The sequence below is a fragment of the Mirounga leonina genome, unplaced genomic scaffold (assembly GCF_011800145.1).
Source record: "Mirounga leonina isolate KUSES-001 unplaced genomic scaffold, KU_Mleo_1.0 Mir_165, whole genome shotgun sequence".
In the NCBI taxonomy this organism is placed as follows: domain Eukaryota; kingdom Metazoa; phylum Chordata; class Mammalia; order Carnivora; family Phocidae; genus Mirounga; species Mirounga leonina.
In genome coordinates, this window is record NW_023270415.1 from 12,396,196 (window position 1) to 12,423,428 (window position 27,233).

The 27,233-nt window shown below is 38.8% G+C and overlaps 1 protein-coding gene across 2 annotated transcripts in view; it reads right to left on the reverse strand.

The window, feature by feature from the left end:
* Positions 1–274: 274 nt before the first annotated feature.
* CA8 (carbonic anhydrase 8) overlaps positions 275–27,233 on the reverse strand; it is a 94,378-nt gene continuing 67,419 nt past the window's right edge. For both annotated transcript variants that reach the window (XM_035011209.1, XM_035011208.1), the window contains one exon: positions 275–3,563. In XM_035011209.1, coding sequence (XP_034867100.1) covers positions 3,462–3,563 — 102 coding nt within the window. In that variant the 3' untranslated portion in view covers positions 275–3,461. The remainder of the gene's footprint in view (positions 3,564–27,233) is intronic.

Consider the following 27,233-nt stretch of genomic DNA (forward strand, 5'->3'; position numbering starts at 1 on the left):
GATCCCAGGGTCCTGGATCGAGCCCCACATCGGGCTCCCTGCTCCGCGGGGAGTCTGCTTCTCCCTCTCCCACTCCCCCTGCTTGTGTTCTCTCTCTCGCTGTGTCTCTCTCTGTCAAATAAATAAATAAAATCTTAAAAAAAAAAAAAAAGGAGACACACTTTAGATTCAAAAATACAAATACACTGAAAGTGAAAGAATGGAAAAGACAGATCATGCAAATAGCAACCATAAGAAAGCTGTAATGGCTATACTAATATCTTACAAGGTACTTTTTAAAGCAAAACAGATTTCTAGAGATAAAGAAGGACATTTTATAATAATATAAGGAGAACTCCTTCAGAAAGATATGAAAATTAGAAACATATATGCACCTAGCAATAGAGCCCAAAATGCCTGAAGAAAAAGCTGACAGAAATGAAAGGAAAAATAGATAATTCAAAAATAATAGTTGGAGTCATCAATATCCTATTTTCAATAATAGAAATAGGAAGATCAACAAAACAGAACACATGAACAACATCATAAACCAACCAGACCTAATAGACATCTACAGAACACATCAACAATAGCAGAATACACATTCTTCCCAGGTGCACATAGAACCATCTCCAGGATAAACCACATTCTAGGCCATAAAACAAGCCTCAACAGATTTAAAAGGATTGAGAACATGCAGAGTTAGTCCTCTCACCACAATGGAAGGAAATTATGTATCAAGAACAGAAATTTGGGAATTCATAAATATGTGGGAATTAACCAACACACACCTAAATAATCATTAAGTAAAAGAAAAAATCACAAGGCAAATTAGAAAATACTTTGAGATAAAGAAAGCAAAAACATAGCAAACAAAACTTATAAGATGAAGCAGAAAGCAATGCTTAGAGAAAATTTTATAACTGTAAATGGCTTTATTAAAAAAAAAAGATCTCAAACCAATAACCTCATCTTCCACCTTAAGATATTAGAAAAATCACAAACCAAACCCAAAGCGAGCGGAAAGGAAATAATAAAGATTAGAGAAAAACTTAATGAAATAGAGAATAGAAACACAGCAGAGACAACCAAGAAAACCAAATGCTAGTTTTTTGAAAGAGCGACAATATTGGCAAGCCTTTAGCTCAACTGACCAACTACAGAAAAGACTCAAATTATCTTAATTGACAAAACTTCTGAGGACAATATTACTTTACACACCATCAGGTACATTAATCACCATGAATCAGAGACACTTTCAGATGTGTAAGCTATGTGAAAAAGCACCTCAGCTTGTTGCGCTTTTTTTCCCTGTTAGGTAAACAAATCCACCCTAAAATACATTTCAAGATCCGTGAAATTTGTCATTTATCCCAAGTTAACTTCCTCCTACACCCCAACACACACACACTTTTGCTTTGAGAGGCTCCTTCCTCAATTTCAGGGCCCATTACATACCTTTTACTTTCTTTCCCATGACACCATCAAAGCAGGATAGATTTGAGATCAGTTATTTGCACTTGTGTTGATTTACAAATTACACTTTCAAATTCATTCCTACACAAGCATACTCTCACCAGCATTCATATTCTGAGTCTGAGGTACCAAAGTGTGGAAGGAAGAAGGGCTTTCCTATATTAAAGATTAGTAAGCCTCCACACAACCTTGCCAATGGCTACCATAAGCTGAATCAAGTAGTTCATGTCAGTCTTTTGACTCAAAACATAGATGGTAAATAAATTTGATTGCTTCAATTAAAAAACATTGGAGGGGGAAATATGGGCAACGAGATATTTCCCTACAGGTCATTTGAATTGTTATGTTTATTTTGTGGTTTTCAGGGACAGACGGTTGGAGACTACAGGAAGCAGCAGAAGTTAAGTCCAAGACGATCCCCTAGCTGCTCAGTACCAACAACAGCATCAGGGGCAGAGGCTGGGTACCTGCACCCTGCTTTCAGGCCCCAAACACAGGCTCTACCAAAAGAGTGCCGGGGCACCTTTTGACTGGCTTCTCATGCACAAGAAAATGAAATCTTCGGAGGTCATCTTTAGATGTCAACTACTAATGAGGCAACACCTACAACCCATGTTAGGCGTGTGTGGCATGTTTTGGTTGAGAAGAGAGAAGTCTTCAAATATGCTACAGTTTTTGCAACCATGCTTTGCCATTTCTTCATTTTTGCATAGGAGAAACTACAGAAAGAAGAATCCAGGGCTTCTCTCCACTTCTTAGAGGCTCTGTCCGATGCTGCCCTCCTGTGGTGCGGGGCTCAGGGCAGACCCCAAACCTTCACAAGCCCCGACGCTTTTCCTAACTCTGCTGCCATGCCCATCCATTCTCTCCCTGCACAAGGCTCTACCAGGATCTTCCTTTGCTGCCATTTTCAGGGATACTCGGTGTGATTTTTATTTGTATTTAATGCTTTCATTATTACAGCCTCTACCCAACACATCTAATATCTAAAATCTACCCAACACATACTTCTTGCACCTGTATGATTTCTAACTTAGACATTGTGCATCCCCAAATCCCTCCAAATTAGGACTATGAAGTCTTTAGTTTTACAATAATTATAACAACAAATAACATTTATTGAGTACTTGCTTTATGCCAGGCACTCTACTGCTTTACATAAATTATTTCATTCCGTCACATCTAACTGCTTCTAAGCATATATGCTTACATTTGCCAGTAGCACTTAAAATTAATTAAAATATATTGTTGATTATCTTGGAAAGCAATGTCTCAACATACTAAAGTAAAATCCATAGAATAAAATATTTTAAGGTCTTACAAAATGTACAACACTAAGTTATTATAGGATACTATTAAATTTATGTTTCTACCATGGAAAATAAAGCTATTTTCTGGCATGTTGTACCCACTTACTTTTAATCCTATTTTTATGCCTTTCTCAAACTCCTAGAAACCAGAGCTTCTAATATGTCAAATAAATAGAATTAGATTCAAACATTCAATTTCATCCTTTGAGAAATATATAAAGTGATTTTGTTCTTGCATTAACTCCCAAATTGTTTTGTATAATAACCAGCCTGACATTAATTGTGGCATGAGGGCTGAGAAACAACATGAGATAAGACTTTTACTAATCCTTCACATTCCATTTCCAAGCCGTATGCTGTTCCTGATCAAAACTCTTATTTATTATCAAGAATTACATTATTCTCTGAATGAGTGAATTTTCTCTCAGAGACAGGAAATGAAGGATCGCTAACACTGGGAGTGTATTTTTCCTGTCTCAGTATTAATGCATGATATATATTCATATTAATAACAACTCTGAAAACTAGTTTCATTTCTTCTACACATAAGCAATAAACAGTATGTGCAAAAATCTGAGTCCTAGCAGCAGTGGTGTGAATATAGAATATTGGGTTTCTTTTGAAGGTACAGCCATTTCTAATATTTCATTAGAGCATGTGTAGAGGCAACCGTCACAGATGTCCATCAAAGCTGGATTAGATGAAGACAAACAATGCAGGCTTTGAGGATAAACTGTAGCTGCAGCTCAAAAGTTTCCGTTTCTCATCGAAGGGCACTATAGGATCATTGTCTTCCTCCTTGAGGCAAAAAGAATGAATCAGTTATGTTACTGACATCCCTCCACAGCAGACCGAAAAGTCTTTTTTGCAGTCCCACAAGAGACAGTGAGAACAAGATTTCATAAGAAAATGTGGAAATTTCAAAAATATCTTCATGCTCGTTTGTCATCTCTGCAATTTTCCCATAAAGTCTACCATCATTTTATTTCTGTGGCAGAATCTACTAGTGCAAAATTTCACAGAAATATTTTCAACAGAAGTAAATGCTTGAACTACTAAACATTTCTGTACCATGTTTAATAATAAAATTCAGCTTTAAGTTATTGTCATTAACTTCATGTATATTAATCACAGATGGTAACTGCTTGCACACAAAGACCACTTCTTGCTAGCCCCCAAATAACTTTGCAATTCTATTAAGTAAATGGATAAATAATAAATACAAAATAATACATGACACATAGTCTTTTTTGAGATAGTGAATTTCCCATTTAGGAAAAAAAAAAACCAGCTAAGATTTTAGTTCAATAACATCTATTGCCAGCATGGGAGTGGCAAAACCAACTTTCATATAGGTGCTGCACATTAACTGGTCCACTCTTTTGGACAATAAATACCTATTAAAATTCAGATGCATATACTTTCTGACCTGAAATTATATTCCTAGAAGCTTACTGTACAGATAAACCATCCAATCATACGAAGATTTTGTGTCGGGATATTCACTGCAGCAATTAAATGACTTCCTTCCTTAATCAAGTATAGAGTAGGACACAATAGAGTACTTGAAAAATGTCCACATAGGCTATGTGTGTATGGATGTATTATACATACACACATACACGTGTCTGCCCACATATGCATATGTACATACAGATACATGCAATTTCTGGAACAATTTATTAGAAAGTATTTGTAATTTGGGGTATATTTTTCCAAACTACATTTCAAAGAAGATATAGTCCTAATCAAATCTTTAAGATCTCAGATAGAACTTAAAAGGTAAAATAGGACTTTGGGTATATATTTGACAATTATAACCCAGCAAATTTTAAGTCAAAGTGTCTCAAATGAAACTGATAATCAAAATTGTGAAGCCACAGCATTTCAGAGCTAAAAGGAGCCTAAAGGTCATGATGTATACATTTTCTGCAAAAGAAAAATAACCTGGAGTCCCCCATTACCTAAAATGTGTTCCACGTAAGTAAAAATTAGTTGGAAAAATGACTCCGTGTTCAAAAAAAAACAAAACAAAACTGGAAACTCTGGTTAAATACAGTAACATATGGTTCTTATATGTAAAACCACCTCAGAGTTCTTATATACAAAACCACCTAACATGCTAATGTGCACTGTAAATCTCCTAAAGGAGGTTATGATATTCAGGATTCTCCAAATTTGTAGACTATCAGCTCTTGACTTAACAAACATCTTAATGGGTATCTTAATGGCTCTGCAGAACACTTTTGGAAAAGGCTAGTCGACAGGAATATATATTCCAAGTTTACCAGAGTAACGAAATTTCATTTTAAGAATATATGAAGCCATTCTAAAAATTAAACTATCATGGTCCAAAATACCAATTAAACAAAAGATAGTTAATATGCAGTCTCCCTAATCATACAAATTCAGGTCTTAACACAAAGCGTTTTAACACTGAATGTTCATACACCCAGAGTGCAAGAGATGCACATGCCCGTTGGTGTCTCGTTCATTTTGAAGTTCTAAGGGTCTGATGTAAATGGTTCTCAACAGATGCTAAGTGAATTCTGGTCTACCAGAGTGTGGACTCTTCCTGGTAAATTTAGGTACTCACTCTGCTAAAATCTCCCTCAAGAAGAAACTAAAGATAATAATGCCCCCTGCTTGTTGGGCTTATTCTCCTCAACAAGGCACTGTGAGGATGATCTTTATGTTAGCTCCCCCCAAAGATGGATGCTTGATCTTGTTCACTGCAGAGAACAAGTTACCTGGGAAAATATTTCAACCGATTGCAATCTGCGGTATGGATTTGGAATCAGGGAGACCAAGGTTCAAATCCCAGCTCTGCCACCAACTTGCTGTGAGATTTTAGGCAATCTACTCACCCCTTCTGAGCTTCGGATGATAGCAGAACCAGATAGAACCTTCATAGGGTTGTGTGAGAATGTAACAGGACAACAGATAAAAGGTGACAACAGTGAGTCGCAGGCACATAATTGAGCTACTAGTGAGGATTTAGGTTGATTCTACAGACATCTCACGAGCTGAAAGTTGAACTATGCTATGGCCTATTATTTTCCATAGCATGTGTTCAAAATTTACTTTTCAGAATTTCAGAGAAAGTTTTCATGGAAGGAAATTACACTTGATCTCATTTGCACTGTGTTCCCAAGGTCCAATGCAGTATCTGGCCCATAGCAAGCACTCCAAGAAAATCAAGTGTGTGTGTGTGTGTGTGTACATACATTAAAAAGTATAACAAAATGACAGGGGCAACTTCATTATATAATTTTAATTTTTAAAAATTTGTATCAAAATTACACATTCACATAAAGGGTTAAATAGTTTTAGAATGTTTCTTATGAAAACTAGCAGGTCCCTGTCTCTTATGCCACCAATTTCCTCAACTCTTTTAACTGATTATTTCATTTACACCAAAGAGCTAAATAGTGTAATTGTATTACTCCTTTTCCATTTTTAGTATTGTCTCTTGACTTTCCCCATGGAGAATGAAGATTTGACCCTCCTTCCTCCTGTCAGACACCCACCCCCTCCCCGCCACACACACACACACCACCCACATGCATATAAACCCTTCCTTCACTCCATCCTTCCAATACAGTTATGTAGTAACTATGGCTGGATCAGTTTCTATTCTATTCTTCCCATTATTGTGATGATGTAAATCTTATCCAGAGCTGAATTATGTGTATTAATGTATCATTTTCTTCCTGCACTTCTTTTCCCCTTCTGGAGTGAATAACTGTGATTATCTTGGGGTTTTTCCACCTTAGTTTTCTATGTACTGAATCCAAAATTACCTCCCAATCCTCAGACACTCAGGAAGTTAAAGGCATATCATACCATCAATTTCTAGAACCTTCTCATTTGCTCACATCTGGACTCAAGACTCCATCCCTACAACCCTACTTCACAAACATTCTGGGCATCTCCTTTGCCGGATCTCCTGGTTCCCAAATTCCCCATCTGTTTTCCCCATTTTGGTGACGCATATCTTCTAGTAGCTTCCTAGGAAATAATCTTCAATGATCTTGATATTTAAAAATGACTACTGTAAGTTTGACTGGGTAAAAAATTCTAGATCAGTTGTAATTTTCACTCAGAATTCATGCTTGACGTTTGGCTTCCAGTGTTGCTATTAGTCTGATGTTCAAATTTCAGGTTCTTTCAATGTTTTTTCTCCCTGTAATTCCTCCCTCCGTGTCTAGGAATTTCACAATGGTAGTGCCTTGCATTTCGATCAACCGTGCTGGAAATTCAATGGGTCCTTTCAAACTGTAAATGTATGTCCATGAGTCCTGAGAAAATGTTTAAATGATTTTGTTGCTGCTTCCTCTCCTCTATTTTCTCTGTTCTCTCTCTCGTTTTCTGATTATTTGGACAATGGACCTCCTGCGCAGGTTCTCCAATTTTCTTATCTCCTGGTTTTGCTCTATTTTCTAAGAAATTTCAGTTCTGCTTTCTGATTCTACTATAGAAGTTTTCATTCCTGCTATCATGTTTTCGGTTTCCAAAAGCTTTTTAGAATATTCCTTTTCTTCACAGCATCCAGTTCCTGTTTCATGGTTGCAATCTCTTCCCTTACCTCTCTGAAGATATGATCACTTTTTTGAACTTTTCCTAAGTATTTATTTCTTATATCTTGCCTTCTTCTATTTGTTTTGGGTTCTTATGTATTATATGCCTTCTTCAAATGTCCGTAACTGTTCATACCTAAGAATGGGAACCACCACCATAAAAACACCACCACCACCACCACAACAAAAATCCAGAGTGGAGGCTCCGAGCACACAGAAGGCACTTATTTATCTGTCCTGCCTTCACCATAGAAGTACCAGCTGGGCCATTTCATTAAGAAGTCCCTGGGGTTCCTCAGATTCTCCAGAAAGACCCTTCCAGCCCCCAGTCTAGAGAGTAGAGGCCTTTCTGCCAGTGTCCTGGAGGCCAAGTCGGGGAGGACCAAACACAAGACATGAGGATATTATTTAATTATCCTATTTTTCAGAGAGGTATCCTGATACTCAATTGCACCTAGGTCCCCTAATAGGCAGATTCTCTCTTCATCAGCTTTTAACTACACAGGATTCCAGCCTCCTCTCACTCCAACTTCTAGAGATTATCTGTTGCCACCAATTCCTGAGATTTTGAGAGATTATCACGTAAACAGGCTTGTTCCTCACATCTGCTAAGTCTGTCACGTCACAACCATCTGCTTCCAGCTTCCAAAGTATTTTTGCTGCTGTCTCTTTTGTTTTCTCTATCCTTGGAGGTTTGTGCACTTAAAAAAAAAAAAAAACACACACACACAAAAAAACCTTTCCTGTTATTTTAATGCAATTTGTGGTGGAAAACAAAATTAATTGCCTACAATCAATGGATTACCATTATGTGATACAAAAGTTCTTTTTTATACATTTGTGTATTTTCTCAAGTTTCTACCATAACTATATTACTTGATAATCAGAATATATATTTATTCAGAAAAGCCATCTAAAGAAATGATACTTTCAACATACAAAGGCAATCAGACTGACTTGCTCCCTGCTCCCCTTTGGGACTTCCTTCAAATACCCATTTATGTATATATAAAAAATAAGAAAGCTTAACTCTAAAAAAGAATGTTCTGTTATACGATGATCACTGTTCATAACGAGACCCTGAAGTATGGCCATATCCTAAGAAGTCCTCTAAATCATCTGGTATTTCAGTATAATTGTAACAGATGCTATCTTTCACATGTGAGTATTTCTGAACCTTAAATTACCTTCCATGAAGAGACCCTAGGGAATGAGTGCAAATCAAATCACTACTGGGAGAATTTCCTGAAAAGCTATCAAAAATAAACTAGCACGTAAAATTAAAAAAAAAAAACATAATAAAATAATAAAAAGGCACGCATGCCCACGTGCCCTACTTCAGAGGTCACTGCAGGTCTCAGGACTGACCTAAGTGTTAGTCTGGCTCAGCTCACTGATAACACATTAAAGCTTCCCTCCTTAAGTAAGATAATTCAGGGTAAAATCTCCAAAATAAGAATCTTTTAAGAAATAGGGAGAGGGGTGCCTGGGTGGTTCAGTCAGTTAAGCATCTGCCTTCAGCTCAGGTCATGATCCCAGGGTCCTGGGATTGAGCCCTGCGTCAGGCTCCCTGCTCAGCAGGAAGCCTGCTTCTCCCTCTGCCCCTCCCTTTGCCTCTCCCCCTGCTCGTGCTCTCTCTCTGGCTCTCTCAAATAAATAAAATCTTAAAAAAAAAAAAAAGAAATAGGAATATGTTATACATGAGGATTCTCTCTCTCAGAATGGTCTCTTTGTCCTGTACACTAAAAGAACACTTTCCTGGGGGAGTTTTTATATGCTGTTTTAATTTGGAATTAGCCATGTACCTGATTTACTACCAACATTAGGCTGTAAGCCCCTTTAGGGAGAGTCTATATATGTCTGATTATGTTCTTATTTTCACACAGCCCCTAGAATGCCACCATACACAAAACAGAAGGCTAAAAATAAATGTCCTTCCATGACAAACAAGGATGCATGGCCACCTTTCCCCCCCCCCAACATACCCACTAATAACATCAGGTCATGAGGAAGGAAAGAAAGAGAGAAAGGAGGAAGAGAAAGGAAGAGGTCAGGAGTGTCCAATGCATTTGAAGATTCAAAGAAAAGAGTGAGGAAAATGCCATTGTATTTGGAAAGAGAAATCAAAGCATATCAGAAATAAGAAAGGGGTGCCAAATTATTTAACATTATTCTGAAAGTACTATATGGTGTGGTAAGTACTGAAATTAGAAAGGAGAAGACTGTCATTATTTACATATGTGATCATGGTCTGTTTAAAAAATTCAAAATAATCAGCTAAAATGTTACTGGAAACTATGTGAAAGGTCAGTTAAGAAAGCCAAGGACAAACCTAAGCAATTATTTGTTCAATGAAGAAATATTAACCCATAGAAAAATATAATGGAAAATGACACTAATCAAAATCAATAATGACAGCAGTAACAATAACAGTAAAGAAAGAAAAAGAAAATAATAATAGTAATAGCTCACATTTGTTGAACGCTAACCTCAGCTAGGCACCACGCTGTGCATTTTACCTTATTTCATTTAATCCTCACAACCTCTCTAGGAGGTTATTACTCTTAGTATCTTTACATCATAGATGAGGACACTGAGGCTCACAGAGTATATCATTAACTTGCCCAAGTTGTGGAGTAAGTGGTGATGCCAAGTTCCCCATCAAGCCACACCCAAAGCTGACTCTAGAGCCCAAGTGCACACACATCTGTAATAAGTCTAGTCGTGACGAGAGAACCATCCAATGAATGAAGAACATAAAAACTTTTAATAAGCACCGACCTATGCATTGTTCCTTGATAGAAAGATTCGATACCAATTCTCCTTAAAATTATATATTCAGTGCAATCCAAATGAAATATTCTAACAAGATTCTTTTTTTCTTTTCTCAAACTCTTTTCACACACCCCCTTTCTTTTACTCTTTATTTCAACCCATCTGATAAAATGACCCTATAGATTATCTGGAAGAATTAAGCATGTGAATACAGTGGGGGGGGGGGGGATGCCACAGGGGAAGAAAATAGCCAGGAAAATTCTGCAGGAGGGGCTAGGTAAGGGATCTTGTCCTACCAAACACTGAAACATACACAAATGCCATAAACATTGTGAGCGATGCTCATGAATAGGCAGGTGGATGGAACAGGAGAGGGACTTCAGGAATAGAACCATGTAGTCACAAGATTCAATGTCGTAACATATTTTTATCCTTTTTAGTCAGATGAGCATGGATGAAAAATCTGAAAATAGTTAATGGTGGTGAAGGTGAGGAGAACTGTGGTTAGTGGAAGCATAAATGGATACAACTCCTGGGAAGAGCAATCTGCATATATACGTACTATAATTGAAACTCTCTGACCTGGTAACTCGTTACTAAGAAATTTTTAAGGAAATAGTTGCATAAATCAACCACACTATGACTGATAGCAAAATACTGTAAATAACCTAAATGAATAATAATAGAGGAACAGCTCAGTAAAATTTTGGTACATACTTAAAGGTAACTTATTTAAAGGGCAATCATTTAAAAGTATGGCATATATCAACTCGACGGTATAAAAAGATACATTATCAAACAGACAGAAAAACAGCCTGGGGCACCTGCCTGCCTCAATTGGTAGAGCATGCAACTTCTGATCTCGGAGTTATGAGTTCAAGCCCCACACTGGATAGAGAGCCTACCTAAAAAAAAAAAAAAAAAAAAAAAAATTCCTCTGGATAGCCTGGCTGGCTCAGTCAATAGAACATGTGACTCTTGATCTCAGAGTTGTAAATTCAAGCCCCATGTTGGGTGTAGAGATTACTTTAAAATAAAAAAATAAAATAAAAATTTTAGGAAAGAAAAAGAAAAATAGCCTGAATATAATCCACTAAGGAACATTCTATGTCTACATATCCCATAGAAGATAAATGCATAAAAAGAGATCAAATGGACAAAAATAACAATAAAGTTTAAGTATTCACTGAATACCTACACCGTGAACCAAAAACATGTTAAGCCCTTTACATTATCTCATTGTATCTTCCCAATCACACTATGAGGTACTTATGGACTTAACTGAGGAAAAAAATAACTTAGAGAAATTAGTAACTTTTTCAAGATCACACAACTAATTACTAATTAGTGGTGGAGTCAAAATGGAACCTGAGACATCCCCACTATGTTGTGGGGCCTTCATGTTCACATCCTGGTGACGGCCGTCACTCACAGAGGGTTTGAGAAATCATTGCTTCTTCTTTAGTTTGTTCTGTATTATTTGAATTTTGTCATGAACATGTATCATATTTAGACACATGGGAACAAAGAACAAAAAAAGAAAGAAATCAAAGGCGACTCTTGCCACAGCAATTTCAAGAGGTAGATGGAAGATGAACACATCTCAAGAAATCGAGGAGGAAAGAGGAGATGAGAAAGAGGTGGAAAGTATACTGAATGATAAAAAAAAAATTGGCAGAAACAACTTCTATAAAATATCTGATCAATGGTACAAGCGTACATACATAAAGGGACCCCATGAAAAGCTGGGGTTTTTTTGTTTTGTTTTGCTCCTTCTGCTTTTATTCTTGCTAGGACCCATACCCCTGCCTTCCACATGCCTCACGTAACAGATAATGTCTGTCCTCGTTGCAGAGGTCAAGGAGTTAGTGATTTCTTTGGAGTCTTCAGCAAAATAGGTAACATCTTAGGAGTGACCAAGCAGGGTCATGTTTTCCAAGACCATTGACTCACCAAGAACCCCAGCTCTAGGGCACACGTGACTTATGGAGGACATCTAAACACTCATCTTTGTTCCTGGATGTCTAAGAAGACATGTGCACCAGACCACAATCCCCAGTAAAAACCCCAGACCCCAAGTAACGACGAGATTCACTCTCCTCTCCTTTCCGAGTCTCCGAGACACTGTATCTGCACTCGCTCTATGTCCTCAGTGAACTCTGCTCTCACTTCGTCTTGGCTCGAGTTTGCTTTGTATCCTGCACTAAGCCAAGGACTATGTTGGCTGGTCCTGCAGGACCCACTCTGGGTCCTCGGGGACCCAGCCAGCCTGCATCATTAGCATAACCCTTATTATCATAACCCTGTATTTTAGCAATATGTTACCAAAAACGAAAACATGCGTGTTTTTTCCCAGAAATCTCATTTCCAGGAAATTATCTAAAAGAGATAAGGAGGCAAAGATATACAAGGACTTCATAACTTTCTGCCCTTTGTTATTTGAAATGTGGTGCAGTAACAAGAGCTCCGGGTTTGCAGTTAAACTTACCTGGGTCTGAATCCTTGCTTTGTACTTTACTGGCTGTGACCTTGACCAAGTTAATCAACTTCTTTCAGCCTCGGTTTATCTCTAAAATCTAAGTCAAAACACAGGCCTCACAGGATTGTTGTGGGGATTAAATGAGATAAAATATAGTACCATGTCTGAACTATAACAAAGCACCCAATTCTTTTTCTTTCCACCACTCGCTAATATGTTTAACTTAGAATGAATACATAAACTTTAATCAGAACTCTAAAATAAATCATACAGCTTGGTAATTTCTACATTATTCTGCATCCAAGTATCATAAAACATTAAACTTAGCTTTTAAGTTTGTTCAGTAGTAAACCTATGTTATGATACTTTGACACTTCCTCAATCTCAATTAGCTGTAAACCAATTAACAAAACTTTTATACACTACAGTGAGTCACATTTTTCTTCTTTCTTCCCTAATCCCTGGTGTGTTGTAAGGGTGATTGAGTATCTAATTACTTCTTAATTGAATGCACATATTATACATTTTTCACTAGTTCAAGCTTAATGCTTTTAGTCCAGAAATCAAAGTCAATGAAATTAAGTTGAATTGGGATTTGGACAACTATTACAATGAGAGAAGGTTTGTATTATGTCTAATTATAAGTAAATGTGGATTTTAGCATTATTTCAGGTACAGGAATGTGCCATAACTAATTTAGATGATTAATAACATTGTTATTCTTATTTACAATCTTTTATTCCTCATTACAGTGATTTTTATTGCTGGGACCCATTAAATATAATCATTCTTTAAAGAAAAGATACCATTAGAGAATAATTTTGTACCAAAATCAGAATGAACATTCACATGAGTGACTAGATGAGTTTCTCTGAAGCATAAAGGCTACAGGAATTCTCAAATGCTGCCAACAGAAGAAAAACGTAACTTTGGAATATAATCAGTTACATTAATAAAAAATATTTATGGCAAACCATAAAAACATTACTATCAAAATAGCATACCAAATTCAGTAAATACTTTACAGAGAGACTATTTTCATGAAAGGTTTTCTTCTTTGCCCCTTTGTGCATTATACAGGAGTGAAAAAAAAAAGTCTGAAGTAGATATTCTCCAACAACAAAGGTCTGTTTGCTTGTTTATAGATACGGGGAGCAGCCATCTGAAATAACTGAGTTGAAGACCTCCTCCCACAGATGACTAGATTAAGTAACTTTTTCAGGTCCAATTCAACTCTGTATTTCCAAGATGTCCTAAAAAGAATTTCTTTAGACAAGCCCTAAAGACCTTTATGAGTTTCTAAACACTAAAGTTACAACAAGAATTCAGAAATTTTGAAGGCGGTTAAAGAAGCACTGTAATGGAAAACAGACCCATCAAAAACCAATGTGGTTTTCTTGTTTTAACAATTTATTTTGAGAAGGTGTTACCTACCTAGTGGCAAATTTCTTGATCAGAAAAACCTCCACATTACCTAAAAGGATATCAGATTCTGCCCCAAGATATTGGGTATTGTCTAGATTATTTTAGCTTTGTATGTTATCAAAACGAGTTTTAACTGGAATGTTTAATTAAACTGAAGTAGCCCCAGGGGGGAGAAGCAAGATGGTGGAGGAGTAGGAGACCTAAATTTGGTCTGGTCCCAGGAATTCAGCTGGATAGGGATCAAACCATTCTGAACACCTACTCACTCAACAGGAGATCAAAGAAAAGAATAGCAGCAACTCTCTGAACAGAAAAGCAACCACTTTCTGGAAGGTAGGACGTGCAGAGAAGTGAATTCGAGGCGATATTCTAGAAGATAGATGGGGGAGGGGGCCTCTGTCAGCTGCTACAGGCAAGTCATAGAGCAGTGGAGCACAAAATCGGAACTTTTAGAAGTCAGTTCCGCTGAGGGATGTAGCTCCAGTGGCTAAGCGGGGGGTGGAACCCTCACTGGGACAGTGTGGTCTCAGGACCCTCGGGGTCACAGAAAGACCAGGGGTCCTTGAGTGCGGCAGAGCTCCCAGGTATTGGAGCAGGGAAGCCAGCTGCAGAGACGGAGCTGAGGCGCGGGCTCTCAGCTCGGGGTTGCTGTAAACCAGGCTCTGCGGCACAGTCGGGCCACTGCTCTTCCAGCAGGGACCCAACAAGTGGTGGATCTGGGGAGACTCCCTTTTCTCCCCTGAGAGGAGCAGCGCGGGAGGGCACCACAGGGATCTGCTGGGGTTGGAAACTCCACACGGGGTTGTGTGCCAGAGATAGAAAACACTCGGTCACAGGCCGGATGAGCACGGAGTGCAGACGGAGACCGGAGAGACGGGAGTGATGGACTGCTTTTCTCTGGGGCTCACTGAAGAGTGGGGCCCTGAGTTCTTGGCTCCTCCGGGGCAGAGATTGGGAGGCCGCCATTTCCTCCAATGCTGTACGGAAAATTTGCAGGGAACAAAAGCTCCAGAGAGCAAACCTGAGCAGATTACTTAGCCCGGAACCAGAGGGGGCAGGGCAATTCCGCCTCCGGCAAAGACATTTAGGAACCATGGAAACAGGCCCCTCCCCCAGAAGATCAGCAAGAACAGCCAGCCAAAAAAAAAAAAAAAAAGGGCGCCTGGGTGGCTCAGTTGGTTAAGCGACTGCCTTCAGCTCAGGTCATGATCCTGGAGTCCCGGAATCGAGTCCCGCATCGGGCTCCCTGCTCGGCAGGGAGTCTGCTTCTCCCTCTGACCCTCCTCCCTCTCATGCTCTCTGTCTCTCATTCTCTCTGTCTCAAATAAATAAATAAAATCTTAAAAAAAAAAAAAAAAAAAAGAACAGCCAGCCAAGACCAAGTTTACTGATCAATGAGAACAGCAGAACTCCAGCGCTAGGGGAATACAGCAGAGAATTCATGGCTTTCTTCCCCAATTCCTTAGTCTTTCAAAGTTAATTTTTTCAAATTTTTTTTTCTTGAATTTTTCTTTATCCCTTTTTCAACCAATATCTTATCAATCCCTTTTTTAAAAAATCTTTTTTATTTTTCATTTTTAGAGTCATATTCTATCCCTTCATAGTAGTTAACCTTATTTTTGGTATATACATAAGTTGTTCTCTCTTTAAAATTTTGGGATACAGTTTCTTCTAACAGACCAAAATATACCCTAAATCTCTAGTGTATGGCTTTGTTCTAGTCTCCTGCCTGATCACATTCTCTCCCTTTTTTCTTTTAATTCCTCTTCTTCTTTTTTCAACCAACTTCTTATCAATTCCTTCTATAAAATCTTTCATAATTTTCATCTTTACAGTCATATTCCATCCCTTCATTGTATTTACCCTTATTTTTGTACATATATAAGTTTTTCTTTCTTTAAAATTTTGGGAGGCACTTTCTTCTAACAGACCAAAATATGCCCAAAATCTAGCGTGTGGCACTGATCTATGCACCAGCCTGATCATATTTGATCTTTTTTTTTTTTTTATATCTTTTTCTTTCTTTCCCTTTCTTTTCCCCCGGTTTCAGGTCTCTTCTGATTTGCTTAGTGTATATTTTTCTGGGGTCGGTTTACCCTGTTAGCATTTTGTTCTCTCATTCACCTATTCTCCTCTGCAAAAATGACAAGATGGAAAAATCACCTCAAAAAAAAGAACAAGAGGCAGTACCGACTGCCAGGGACCTAATCAATTCGGACATTAGTAAGATGTCAGAACCAGAGTTCAGAATGACAATTATAAAGATACTAGCTGGGCTTGAAAAAAGCATGGAAGATATTAGAGAAACCCTTCCAGGAGAAATAAAAGAACCAAAATCTAACCAAGTCAAAATCAAAAAGGCTGTTAATGAGGTGCAATCAAAAATGGAGGCTCTCACTGCTAGGAAAAATGAGGCAGAAGAGAGAATTAGTGATATGGAAGACCAAATGATGGAAAATTAAGAAGCTAGGAAAAAGAGAGATAAACAACTACTGGATCACAAGGGCAGAATTCAAGAGATAAGTGATACCATAAGATGAAACCATATTAGAGTAATTGGGATCCCAGAAGAAGAAGAAAGAGAAGAGGGACAGAAGGTATATTGGAGCAAATTATAGCAGAGAACTTCCCTAATTTGGGGAAGGAAACAGGCATCAAAATCCAGGAGGCCCAGAGAAACCCCCTCAACATCAATAAAAATAAGTCAAAACCCCAATATCTAATAGTAAAATTTATGAGTCTCAGAGACAAAGAGAAAATCCTGAAAGCAGCTCGGAACAAGAGATCTGTAACCTACAATGGTAGAAACATTAGATTGGCAGCAGACCTATCCACAGAGATCTGGCAGGCCAGAAAGGACTGGCATGATACATTCAGAGCACCAAACAGGAAAAATATGCAGCCAAGAATACTATATCCAGCTAGGCTGTCATTGAAAATAGAAGGAGAGATAAAAAGTTTCCCAGACAAACAAGAACTAAAGGAATTTGCAAACACGAAACCAGCCCTACAAGAAATATTGAAAGGGGTCCTCTAAGCAAAGAGAGAGCCTAAAAGTAACATAGATCAGAAAGGAACACAGACAATATACAGTAACAGTCACTTTATAGGCAATACAATGGCACTAAATTCCTATCTTTCAATAGTTACCCTGAATGTAAATGGGCTAAATGCCCCAATCAAAAGACACAGGCTATCAGACTGGATTAAAAAACAAGACCCACTGATATGCTGTCTGCAAGAGACTCATTTTAGACACAAATACACCTCCAGATTGACAGTGAGGGGGTGGAAAACCATTTACCATGCTAATGGACACCAAAAGAAAGCTGGGGTGGCAATCCTTATGTCAGACAAATTAGATTTTAAACCAAAGACTATAATAAGGGATGAGGAAGGACACTATATCCTACTTAAAAGGGTCTATCCAACAAGAAGATCTAACAATTGTAAATATTTATGCCCCAAACATGAGAGCATGCAATTATATAAGCCAATTAATAACAAAGGCAAAGAAACACATCGACAACAATACAATAATGGTAGGGGACCTTAACACCCCCCTCACTGAAATGGACAGATCATCTAAGCAAAAGATCAACAAGGAAATAAAGACTTTAAATGACACACTGGACCAAATGGACTTCATAGATATATTCAGAACATTCCATCCCAAAGCAACAGAATACACATTCTTCTCTAGTGCCCATGGAACATTCTCCAGAATAGATCACATCCTAGGACACAAATCAGGTCTCAACTGCTACCAAAAGACTGGGATCATTCCCTGCATATTTTCAGACCACAATGCTTTGAAACTAGAACTCAATCACAAGAGGAAAGTCGGAAAGAACTCAAATACATGGAGGCTAAAGAGCATCCTACTAAAGAATGAATGGGTCAACCAGGAAATTAAAGAAGAATTTAAAAAAATCATGGAAACAAATGAAAATGAAAACACAACTGTTCAAGATCTTTGGGATGCAGCAAAGGCGGTCCTAAGAGGAAATAATAAAGATCAGAGCAGAAATCAATGAAACAGAAACCAAAAGAACAGCAGAACAGATCAACGAAACTAGGAGCTGATTCTTTGAAAGAATTAATAAGATTGATAAACCCCTGGCCAGACTTATCAAAAAAGAAAAATGACCCAAATAAATAAAATCATGAATGAAAGAGATCACAACCAACACCAAAGAAATACAAACAATTCTAAGAACAAATTATGAGCAACTATATGCCAGCAAATTAGATAATCTGGAAGAAATGGATGCATTCCTAGAGATGTATCAACTACCAAAACTGAACCAGGAAGAAATAGAAAACCTGGACAGACCTATAACCACTAAGGAAATTGAAGCAGTAATCAAAAGTCTCCCAACAAACAAGAGCCCAGGGCCAGATGGCTTCCCAGGGGAATTCTACCAAACATTTAAAGAAGAATTAATACCTATTCTTCTGAAATTGTTCCAAAAAACAGAAAAGGAAGGAAAACTTCCAAACTCGTTTTATGAGGCTACCATTACCTTGATCCCAAAACCAGACAAAGACCCCATCAAAAAGGAGAAGTACAGACCAATATCCCTGATGAACATGGATGCAAAAATTCTCACCAAAATACTAGTCAATAGGATCCAACAGTACATTAAAAGGATTATTCACCACGACCAAGTGGGATTTATCCCTGGGCTGCAAGGTTGGTTCAACATCCACAAATCAATCAATGTGATACAATACATTAATAAAAGAACAAGAACCATATGATCCTGTCAATAGATGCAGAAAAAGCATTTGACAAAGTACAGCAGCCTTTCTTGATCAAAACTCTTCAGAGTATAGGGATAGAGAGTACATACCTCCATATCATAAAAGCCATCTATGAAAAACCCACAGCGAATATCATTCTCAATGGGGAAAAACTGAGAACTTTCCCCCTAAGGTCAGGAACACAGCAGGAATGTCCACTATCACCACTGCTATTCAACATAGTATTAGAAGTCCTAGCCATAGCAATCAGACAACAAAAAGAAATAAAAGGCATCCAAATCGGCAAAGAAGAAGTCAAACTCTCACTCTTTGCAGATGATGTGATACTTTATGTGGAAAACCCAAAAGACTCCACCCCAAAACTGCTAGAAATCATACAGGAATTCAGTAAAGTGGCAGGATATAAAATCAATGCACAGAAATCAGTGGCATTCCTATACACCACCACCAAAACAGAAGAAAGAGAAATGAAGGAGTCAATCCTGTTTACAATTGCACCCAAAACCATAAGATACCTAGGAATAAATCTAACCAAAGGAGCAAAGAATCTGTACTCAGAAAACTATAAAATACTCATGAAAGAAATTGAGGAAGACACAAAGAAATGGAAAAACGTTCCATGCTCATGGATTGGAAGAACAAATATTGTGAAGATGTCAATGCTACCTAGAGCAATCTACACATTTAATGCAATCCCTATCAAAATACCACCCACTTTTTTCAAAGAAATGGAACAAATAATCCTAAAATTTGTATGGAACCAAAAAAGACCCCGCATAGCCAGAGGAATGTTGAAAAAGAAAAGCAAACCTGGTGGCATCACAATTCTGGACTTCAAGCTCTATTACAAAGCTGTGATCATCAAGACAGTATGGTCCTGGTACAAAAACAGACACATAGATCAATGGAACAGAATAGAGAGCCCAGAAATGGACTCCCATTCAACTCCATGGTCAAATAATCTTCGACAAAGCAGGAAAGAATGTCCAATGGAAAAGTCTCTTCAACAAATGGTGTTGGGAAAATTGGACAGCCACATGCAGAAGAATTCTGCATTTCCTTACACCACACACAAAAATAGACTCCAAATGGTTGAAAGACCTCAATGTGAGACAGGAGTCCATCAAAATCCTAAAGGAGAACACAGGCAGCAACCTCTTCGACCTCAGCCGCAGCAACTTCTTCCTCGAAATATCAGCAAAGGCAAGGGAAGCAAGGGCAAAAATGAACTATTGGGACTTCATCAAGATAAAAAGCTTTTGCAAAGCAAAAGAAACAGTCAACAAAACCAAAAGACAACCGACAGAATGGGAGAAGATATTTGCAAATGACATACCAGATAAAGGGCTAGTATCCAAAATCTATAAAGAAGTTATCAAGCTCAACACCCAAAGAACAAAGAATCCAATCACGAAATGCACAGAAGACATGAACAGACATTTTCCCAAAGAAGACATCCAAATGGCCAACAGACACATGAAAAAGTGCTCAACATCGCTCAGCATCAGGGAAATCCAAATCAAAACCTCAATGAGATACCACCTCACACCAGTCAGAATGGCTAAAATTAACAAGTCAGGAAACGACAGATGTTGGTGAGGATGTGGAGAAAAGGGGAACCCTCCTACAGTGTTGGTGGGAATGCAAGCTGGTGCAGCCACTCTGGAAAACAGTATGGAGGTTCCTCAAAAAGTTGAAAATAGAGCTACTGTACGACCCAGAAATTGCATTACTGGGTATTTACCCCAAAGATACAAATGTAGTGATCCAAAAGGGTACGTGCACTCCGATGTTTATAGCAGCAATGTCCACAATAGCCTAATTATGGAAAGAGCCTACACGTCCATCAACAGATGAATAGATAAAGAAGATGTGGTATATATATACAATGGAGTATTATGCAGCCATCAAAAGGAATGAAATCCTGCCATTTGCAATGACGTGGATGGAACTGGAGGATATTACGCTGAGCGGAATAAGTCAATCAGAGAAAGACATGTTATCATATGATCTCACTGATACGAGGAATTCTTAATCTCAAGAAACAAACTGAGAGTTGCTGGAGTGGTGGGGGGTGGGAGGGATGGGGAGGCTGGGTGATAGACACGGGGGAAGGTATGTGCTATGGTGAGCGCTATGAATCGTGTAAGACTGTTCAATCACAGACCTGTACCTCTGAATCAAATAATACATTATATGTTTCTAAAAAAAGAAGATAGTAGGAAGGGAATAATGAAGGGGGGGAAATTGGAGGGGGAGACGAACGATGAGAGACTATGGACTCTGAGAAACAAACAGGGTTCTAGAGGGGAGGGGAGTGGGGGATGGGTTAGCCTGGTGATGGGTATTAAAGACAGCACGTACTGAATGGAGCACTGGGTGTTATACACAAATAATGAATCATGGATCACTACATCAAAAACTAAATGGTGATTAACATAAAAAAAAAAAACTGAAGCAGCCCCCAAAATAAGGCAAACCTATACACACATACACACACTCATGCGCACACACACACACGCACTTCCAAGACCTATACAGTTAAACGACCTTTTTATGGTGTATTTTTACTAAAAATATTTTAAAATATGTTCTCACCCTTTTGAGGGTCCTATCAATATCTTTCTCTTACATGGTTTCTTCTCTAACTCACCGTTTTCCCTTCTTCAGGAGATGGCTTTCAAGAGGTCCGGGGTAGTTTCCTCCTCACCATCACGGCATAATTATTTCCTCACCCTCATGCCATTTCATTTCCATGCTGAGATTTGAGATTCCCTAGGTTTGCTATATGTAAGCAATTTGCTAGGTATAATCATCAGGACCATAACTATTGCATAACAAAATGAAAATGTTAAAAAGAGGACTTCAGTCATTTCGTCATGCTTCCATGTTTCCTGGATAACTACTAACACCTAGCTGCGGATCAGTAGCTCTAATGCAGATAGGTTTTCCAAAGCCCATTTTCAAAAAACTCTGTACCTTAAAAGCACACATTAAATGAGATGCCAATAATAGTACCTTTCGTTATGGATGGCAATCACCACCACCACCAAACTCCCAACGGCAGGTGTTGCCAACTAGTCACAGCACCCCTTCCCACTGTGCTGAGAGCGAGCTTCATTGTCCCTTTCAACCAATCACAGCTGACACACAAGCCTGACTGCACCACGTCCTCCATGTCTTTTATTTTTATCAATCTTTCCTTAATAATCCTATGTAGACACCACATCTTCCGTGTCTTTTATTTTTATCAATCTTTCTTTAATAATCCTATGTAGAAGAGAGGGGGGTGCTTTTGTGACAGTCTAGGTGAGAAATGGGGCTAACTTCATGGTGTGTGATGCTGGGGATGGGGACACAGAGACAGATTTGGGAGCTGTCAGAAGGCAAATCTGCAGAACTGGATGATCAGTTAGAAATGTGAGGTGAGGAGAGGAAGAGAGGTGTCAAGTGTAACTCTGGTTCTACGAAAACTGGAAGAGAGCCAGGTCTGTGAAGAAAGATTGTAAATACACCCTTGTATATATTGAGTTTAAGATGTCTTTGACACCTCCAAAAGAAAAGTCAGACAGACAGTCGGGCATTCAATACTAGAGTTTAATAGAGAGACCTAGTCTGGGACTAGGTCATCTGCAGTTGGTGGGAACAGAAACTGTAGGTTTTCTGTCCCCTAGCAAGCAAGCATGCCTCCTCACAGGTTGAGCTGTGAGGACTCCAACTGGAAGTGGCCTCCTGGAAGGTCCGTCTGAGTGCTGAGTGCTGAGCTTTTATACCTCCCCAGTTCCAGAATGACTGCTTTCCTCAGTCTCTGTAAACTCCATCATGAAAAAGAGAAACTCGAGAGAATGGACAGCAAATAAATGAGGAGGAAACTGAAATGAGTGTCTCCTTAGGAGTATGGTTTTCTTAATAATTCGTCTCTAAGTGGAAAAATGGAGCTAAAAAAATTGATCTGAGGAAATTACCCAAAATGAGCACCCATGATGCAAAAGGCATAAGAGAACATGTTTAGAGGAGATCACCTGGTCTCAGGAATTTTCTTATGGAAAACATATGCACTAGGTTTAAAATCATGAAACCTACCATATTTAAGGTATCAGACTATATGAATGTTCAACATACAAGTTGGCCCATGACTGCAAAATGTTCTCTTTTCTTCCTCCCAAACACAATTTTCTTTGAATTCATTGGGGGGGAGGGGAGAGAAAAACCAAATCATTCTGCAATTTTTATCCACAATAAATCATTAACATTTCTAAAACATAGAAAGGAATGTATGTGGAAGTAAGGATTATTTGCCTTGTTGAGTCATCTTAAAGAAATGCCTATACAGCTTTGATGCTTTTCATTCTTGGGTTAATAACAATTTTTATATCACATAATCAAAACATAATAGACAGGTTGAGCACCCTTGATATTTTGTCCTTTTCCTGAAATCATTTTGAAATCCTGTAGGAAACCATTCCATTTTCAAGAAATTCTATAGGATACAGTAAATAGAAAACAGCTATATCCATCCAGTTTTCATTTCTCACCCTAATGCTGTGCATCAAGTTAAATTATTCGAGTGAGGAAAAGTCCAAGTTCTATTGACTGAACATATGGCTTTGAGCTTTCCATTTGTCTAGGAAGGATAATAGCTTTTCCCTACTTGGTCATTCAGAATTGACGCTCTCCCTTTCCCCACGCAGCCCCTCCTTTTCTAGAACGCCTTATCCTTTTCTAACCTATAACTCTTTATGTTATAAAAGAGAACGGGTAAGAAACTGATGCTTGTGATAGTGTTATTAAAGCTAAAAAGTCAACATTATTAATTGCAAAAGTACATGGGGGGAAGAGTTCAACACAGTCAAGGACAGCTTCAAAGACCCAGAAACAAAAATGAGGGCAAGCCTGAAAAGGGATCCTTCAGAGTCATTTGGTTTATAACCCTCTTTTTTCTTCCTTTATTTTTTCCCCTAATTTGCTTGGAGGCATACTTAGATTTCTTCCCCCTTTTAAGGGGGGGGGGGGGAGAAAGGAAACTATTTAAAGAGCATTGTGGCATACGTTTTACAGAAAATAAATAATTATAATTAAGTATAGTTACTGTATACATGTGCAGCTTAACGATATCTGAGCTACTGGGGAAACAGACAAGTCTTCGAGTAGTCAGAAAAGCTCTAAATAATGGGCTAAAACTTCATGGAACAGGCAAGTAATCATCTCATCAGAACTAAGTACCAGTATTAAGATACCAAGAGCAACAAGTAAACTGGACCAAAACTTTGGTGTTGTTTTTTGTTTGTTATTATTAATATTTGGTTCTCATACAGAAAATTCAATGGGTAAAGGATCATTTCATGTCCACTGGCTCCCAGAAATCTGAACTAGCGCTGCCAAACTAAAGAATTTCCAGCACCTGGATGAGTTATGTGCTAGTTCTTTAAGCAAGTATAAAACCATAGTTCATACTTCTTAAATGGTAATATAAAAAGTCACAGATTATTCATGGAAATAATAAGTCTTGGTTATCAAAGCCCTCCAGATGTCTAGACATGTCATGCAAAAAAAAAAAAAAAGTCATTTTAAGTCTAAAAACTAAAGTTATTTTAGTAAGACATAGCTAAAATAAATCTGAATTATTTTAAACATTTTTTTAGAGAACCACCAGAAAAAAATTTTTTTTCCTTTTCAGTTCCAAGAGCTTAAGTGAAACATTCATGCATTAAATTCAAAGTCTGACTGTCAAATCATTTCACTTTAATAAAAATTTGAATTACCTGCCTTAGGGCATTATTAAATATCAAATAAAAAGCACACATCCATAAGTCTGATTTCCCAATATAGTTTTTATGTAGAACTATGACTAGATTTGTATTACACATTTCAAGATAAAAGGGTCAAAAATGTATTCATAGAAGGATGAAGTCAGAACTGGAGTTGCCTTTGAAAGAATTCCTGCACCATTCTTAGGAATTTGGGGGAAAGTGACCCCTCTTAAGTCATCTCAGTCACCAAGATAAGGATACAAATCCGTCCTCCTTTGAAAAGACCTAGATCATAATTAATTTAAAGCCTTGAAAAATTATACATTATCTTCCTATCATATAAGGAATATGAAGCATCTGAAATACGCATAATCTCATCAACAGCATTTCAGTCTGTGTGCACGTATGGGGGAGATAAAAGAGTGATGGTTATTTAGATATTTAGAGAAAGGCAACTCTGGTCTAGGGCTAGATGTGGATCAAAGTTCATGGTAATAATGTGATTTCATAAAAAGTGTCATTTACAGTTACTGATACTCAGAGAGGACACAAAACCTAGACTGGAGAAATTAATAAATTCACATTCACCAAACCTCACCACACACCTCCTGCCAGCCCACCTGCCCCTCCTACTGGGTCGCTCCTGCGAGCCCCCATCCCCCTTCCCCTCTGCTCCAGTCTCCCACCTTCCCTTCTCCTCTCACCTCTCCTAGCCGCAGCCCCACTCTTCCTTAAATAAGAAAGGCAAGTCACGGAAAAGCTAACTCTACAAACCACTGCCTCCGTCTCCCTTCCTATTACAGCCCAGAAAGTGTCCCTTCTTGTAATAAAGGCAATCTCCACATTTGCTTAGGATTTCATTACCTTTCTTTTTTCGTAATCCCTACACCCGGGGTGGGGCTCGAACTCAAGATCCCCAGATCAAGAGGCTCATGCTCTTCCAACTGAGCCAGCCAGGCACCCCAGATTCCATCCCTTCTCAAGTCTTCAGAGACTGCACAGCTAGGATTAGCCCCCCTGAGAAGTGGCATCTTCATCGCCTCCCACCGACTGGCTCATTACCCCCACATACAGACAAGGGCTAGTGGTTTTTTTGTTTAAAAAGTGTCCCTGGATCCCTTCACCCCCTCTATTGCCGCAGCCTTCTGCTCTCCTCCCACCCAGCTCATCAACCACTGCCATCACACCGTATCTGCCCCTCCTCCCTTCCCACTGGACTCCGCTCTGACACACCACCCTCACGGCAAGCTTGGGCATGCTCCCTGACCCCTGATGGGCAGTGGGTAAAAAAGAGGCTCTGCCAGCCAGGCTGCCTGGGTCCAATTTCAGCTCTGCTGCTCAAAGACTGTGTTATCTTGGCCAGTGATCTAACTTCTCTGTGCTTCTGTGAACTTACCTACCAAGTCTCACATTAAATTTTGTGAACACTTAATGAGACGATCCCATGCAGCATTAGAACGTGATACATGTATATCCAAGCTCCATGCCAATGACTCAATGACTCCCCTATTTGGTTCAGACCTCCTTTCTGATCTCCGCTTCTGAAAGTCCAGTTAGCTGCATGAAGGGTCCACTAGTGCGACTGACACCTCTCATTCAATGAGCTCCAACTCAACTCTTTAACTTCCCAAGAGTCTCCTCCAGTTTTCCTGCTGTCATTCGATGACGGCACTTCACCCGCACACAGTTTCTAAAGCCCCCAAATCCCAGAAGTTATCTTTGATATTTCCGTCTCTCTCCACCATCATCCAATTTGTCAACTAGGTACTATCACTTTCAAGGTCTACTAAACATACTTTAACTTCTCCCCATTTCCACGGCTCCTGGTCTAGTACCCGAGTCTCTGCGTCTTTCACCTCGGCTACCCGGCAGACTTCCAAAATACCTCCCTACTCCTACCCCTGGCCCACTATCATCCAATCTGTTCATTCTGCAGCTACTGTGATCTACTGGAAACATACATGAGGTCAGGCCACGCCCCTGAGCAGAAGTCTTTAGAGGTTCTCAATGCATCAACAGCAAAATAAAGATGCCTTAACGAGGCTGACAAGGCCTCCAAGGTAAGAGCCCTGCCCCTTTGAGTCCTACACCCCAGACTCACAGGGCCTTCCTGTGTACCTCAATGCATCAAAGTCTTACCTCCACAGGGAATAGCCCCTTAGGGCCTTTGCAAAAGATACTCCCTCTACCTGAAATCTCCTTCACTGCCTTTTTTTGTCTTCTCATTCATGGATTTATTATAAGTTGTAGTTGTATTTTTTCTGAAGTATTTATTTTAGTATTTATTTTTCTACTCTCAGGCTCCCCACAGGAGATTCTAAGTTTTCTGAGAGCAGACACATCTGTTCTTCTGACCTTTGATACCCAGAACCAATCACACGGTAGTGATTTTTAATCAAATATAATTTGAATTCTTTAATCCCTCCATCATAAGGCTCAGCTTAAAGCACTCTTGCACGTTCTCTCATGTTACCACATATGAATTACAGAAAGTCCCTTCGCAGCCTTACCAAAGCAACTTTGCCTGGCCCTCACCCTCTCCAAAATCAGAAGAGGAAGAACCATACCAGCTAACTCAGAAACGAAGAGTCAGGAAATGACTGGCATGTGGCTGGCTGATATAAGCTACGTGTAGCTCTCAAGAATTGCTAATGGGCCAACGGACATTCAAGACGCCAAGTGTTATGTGTCA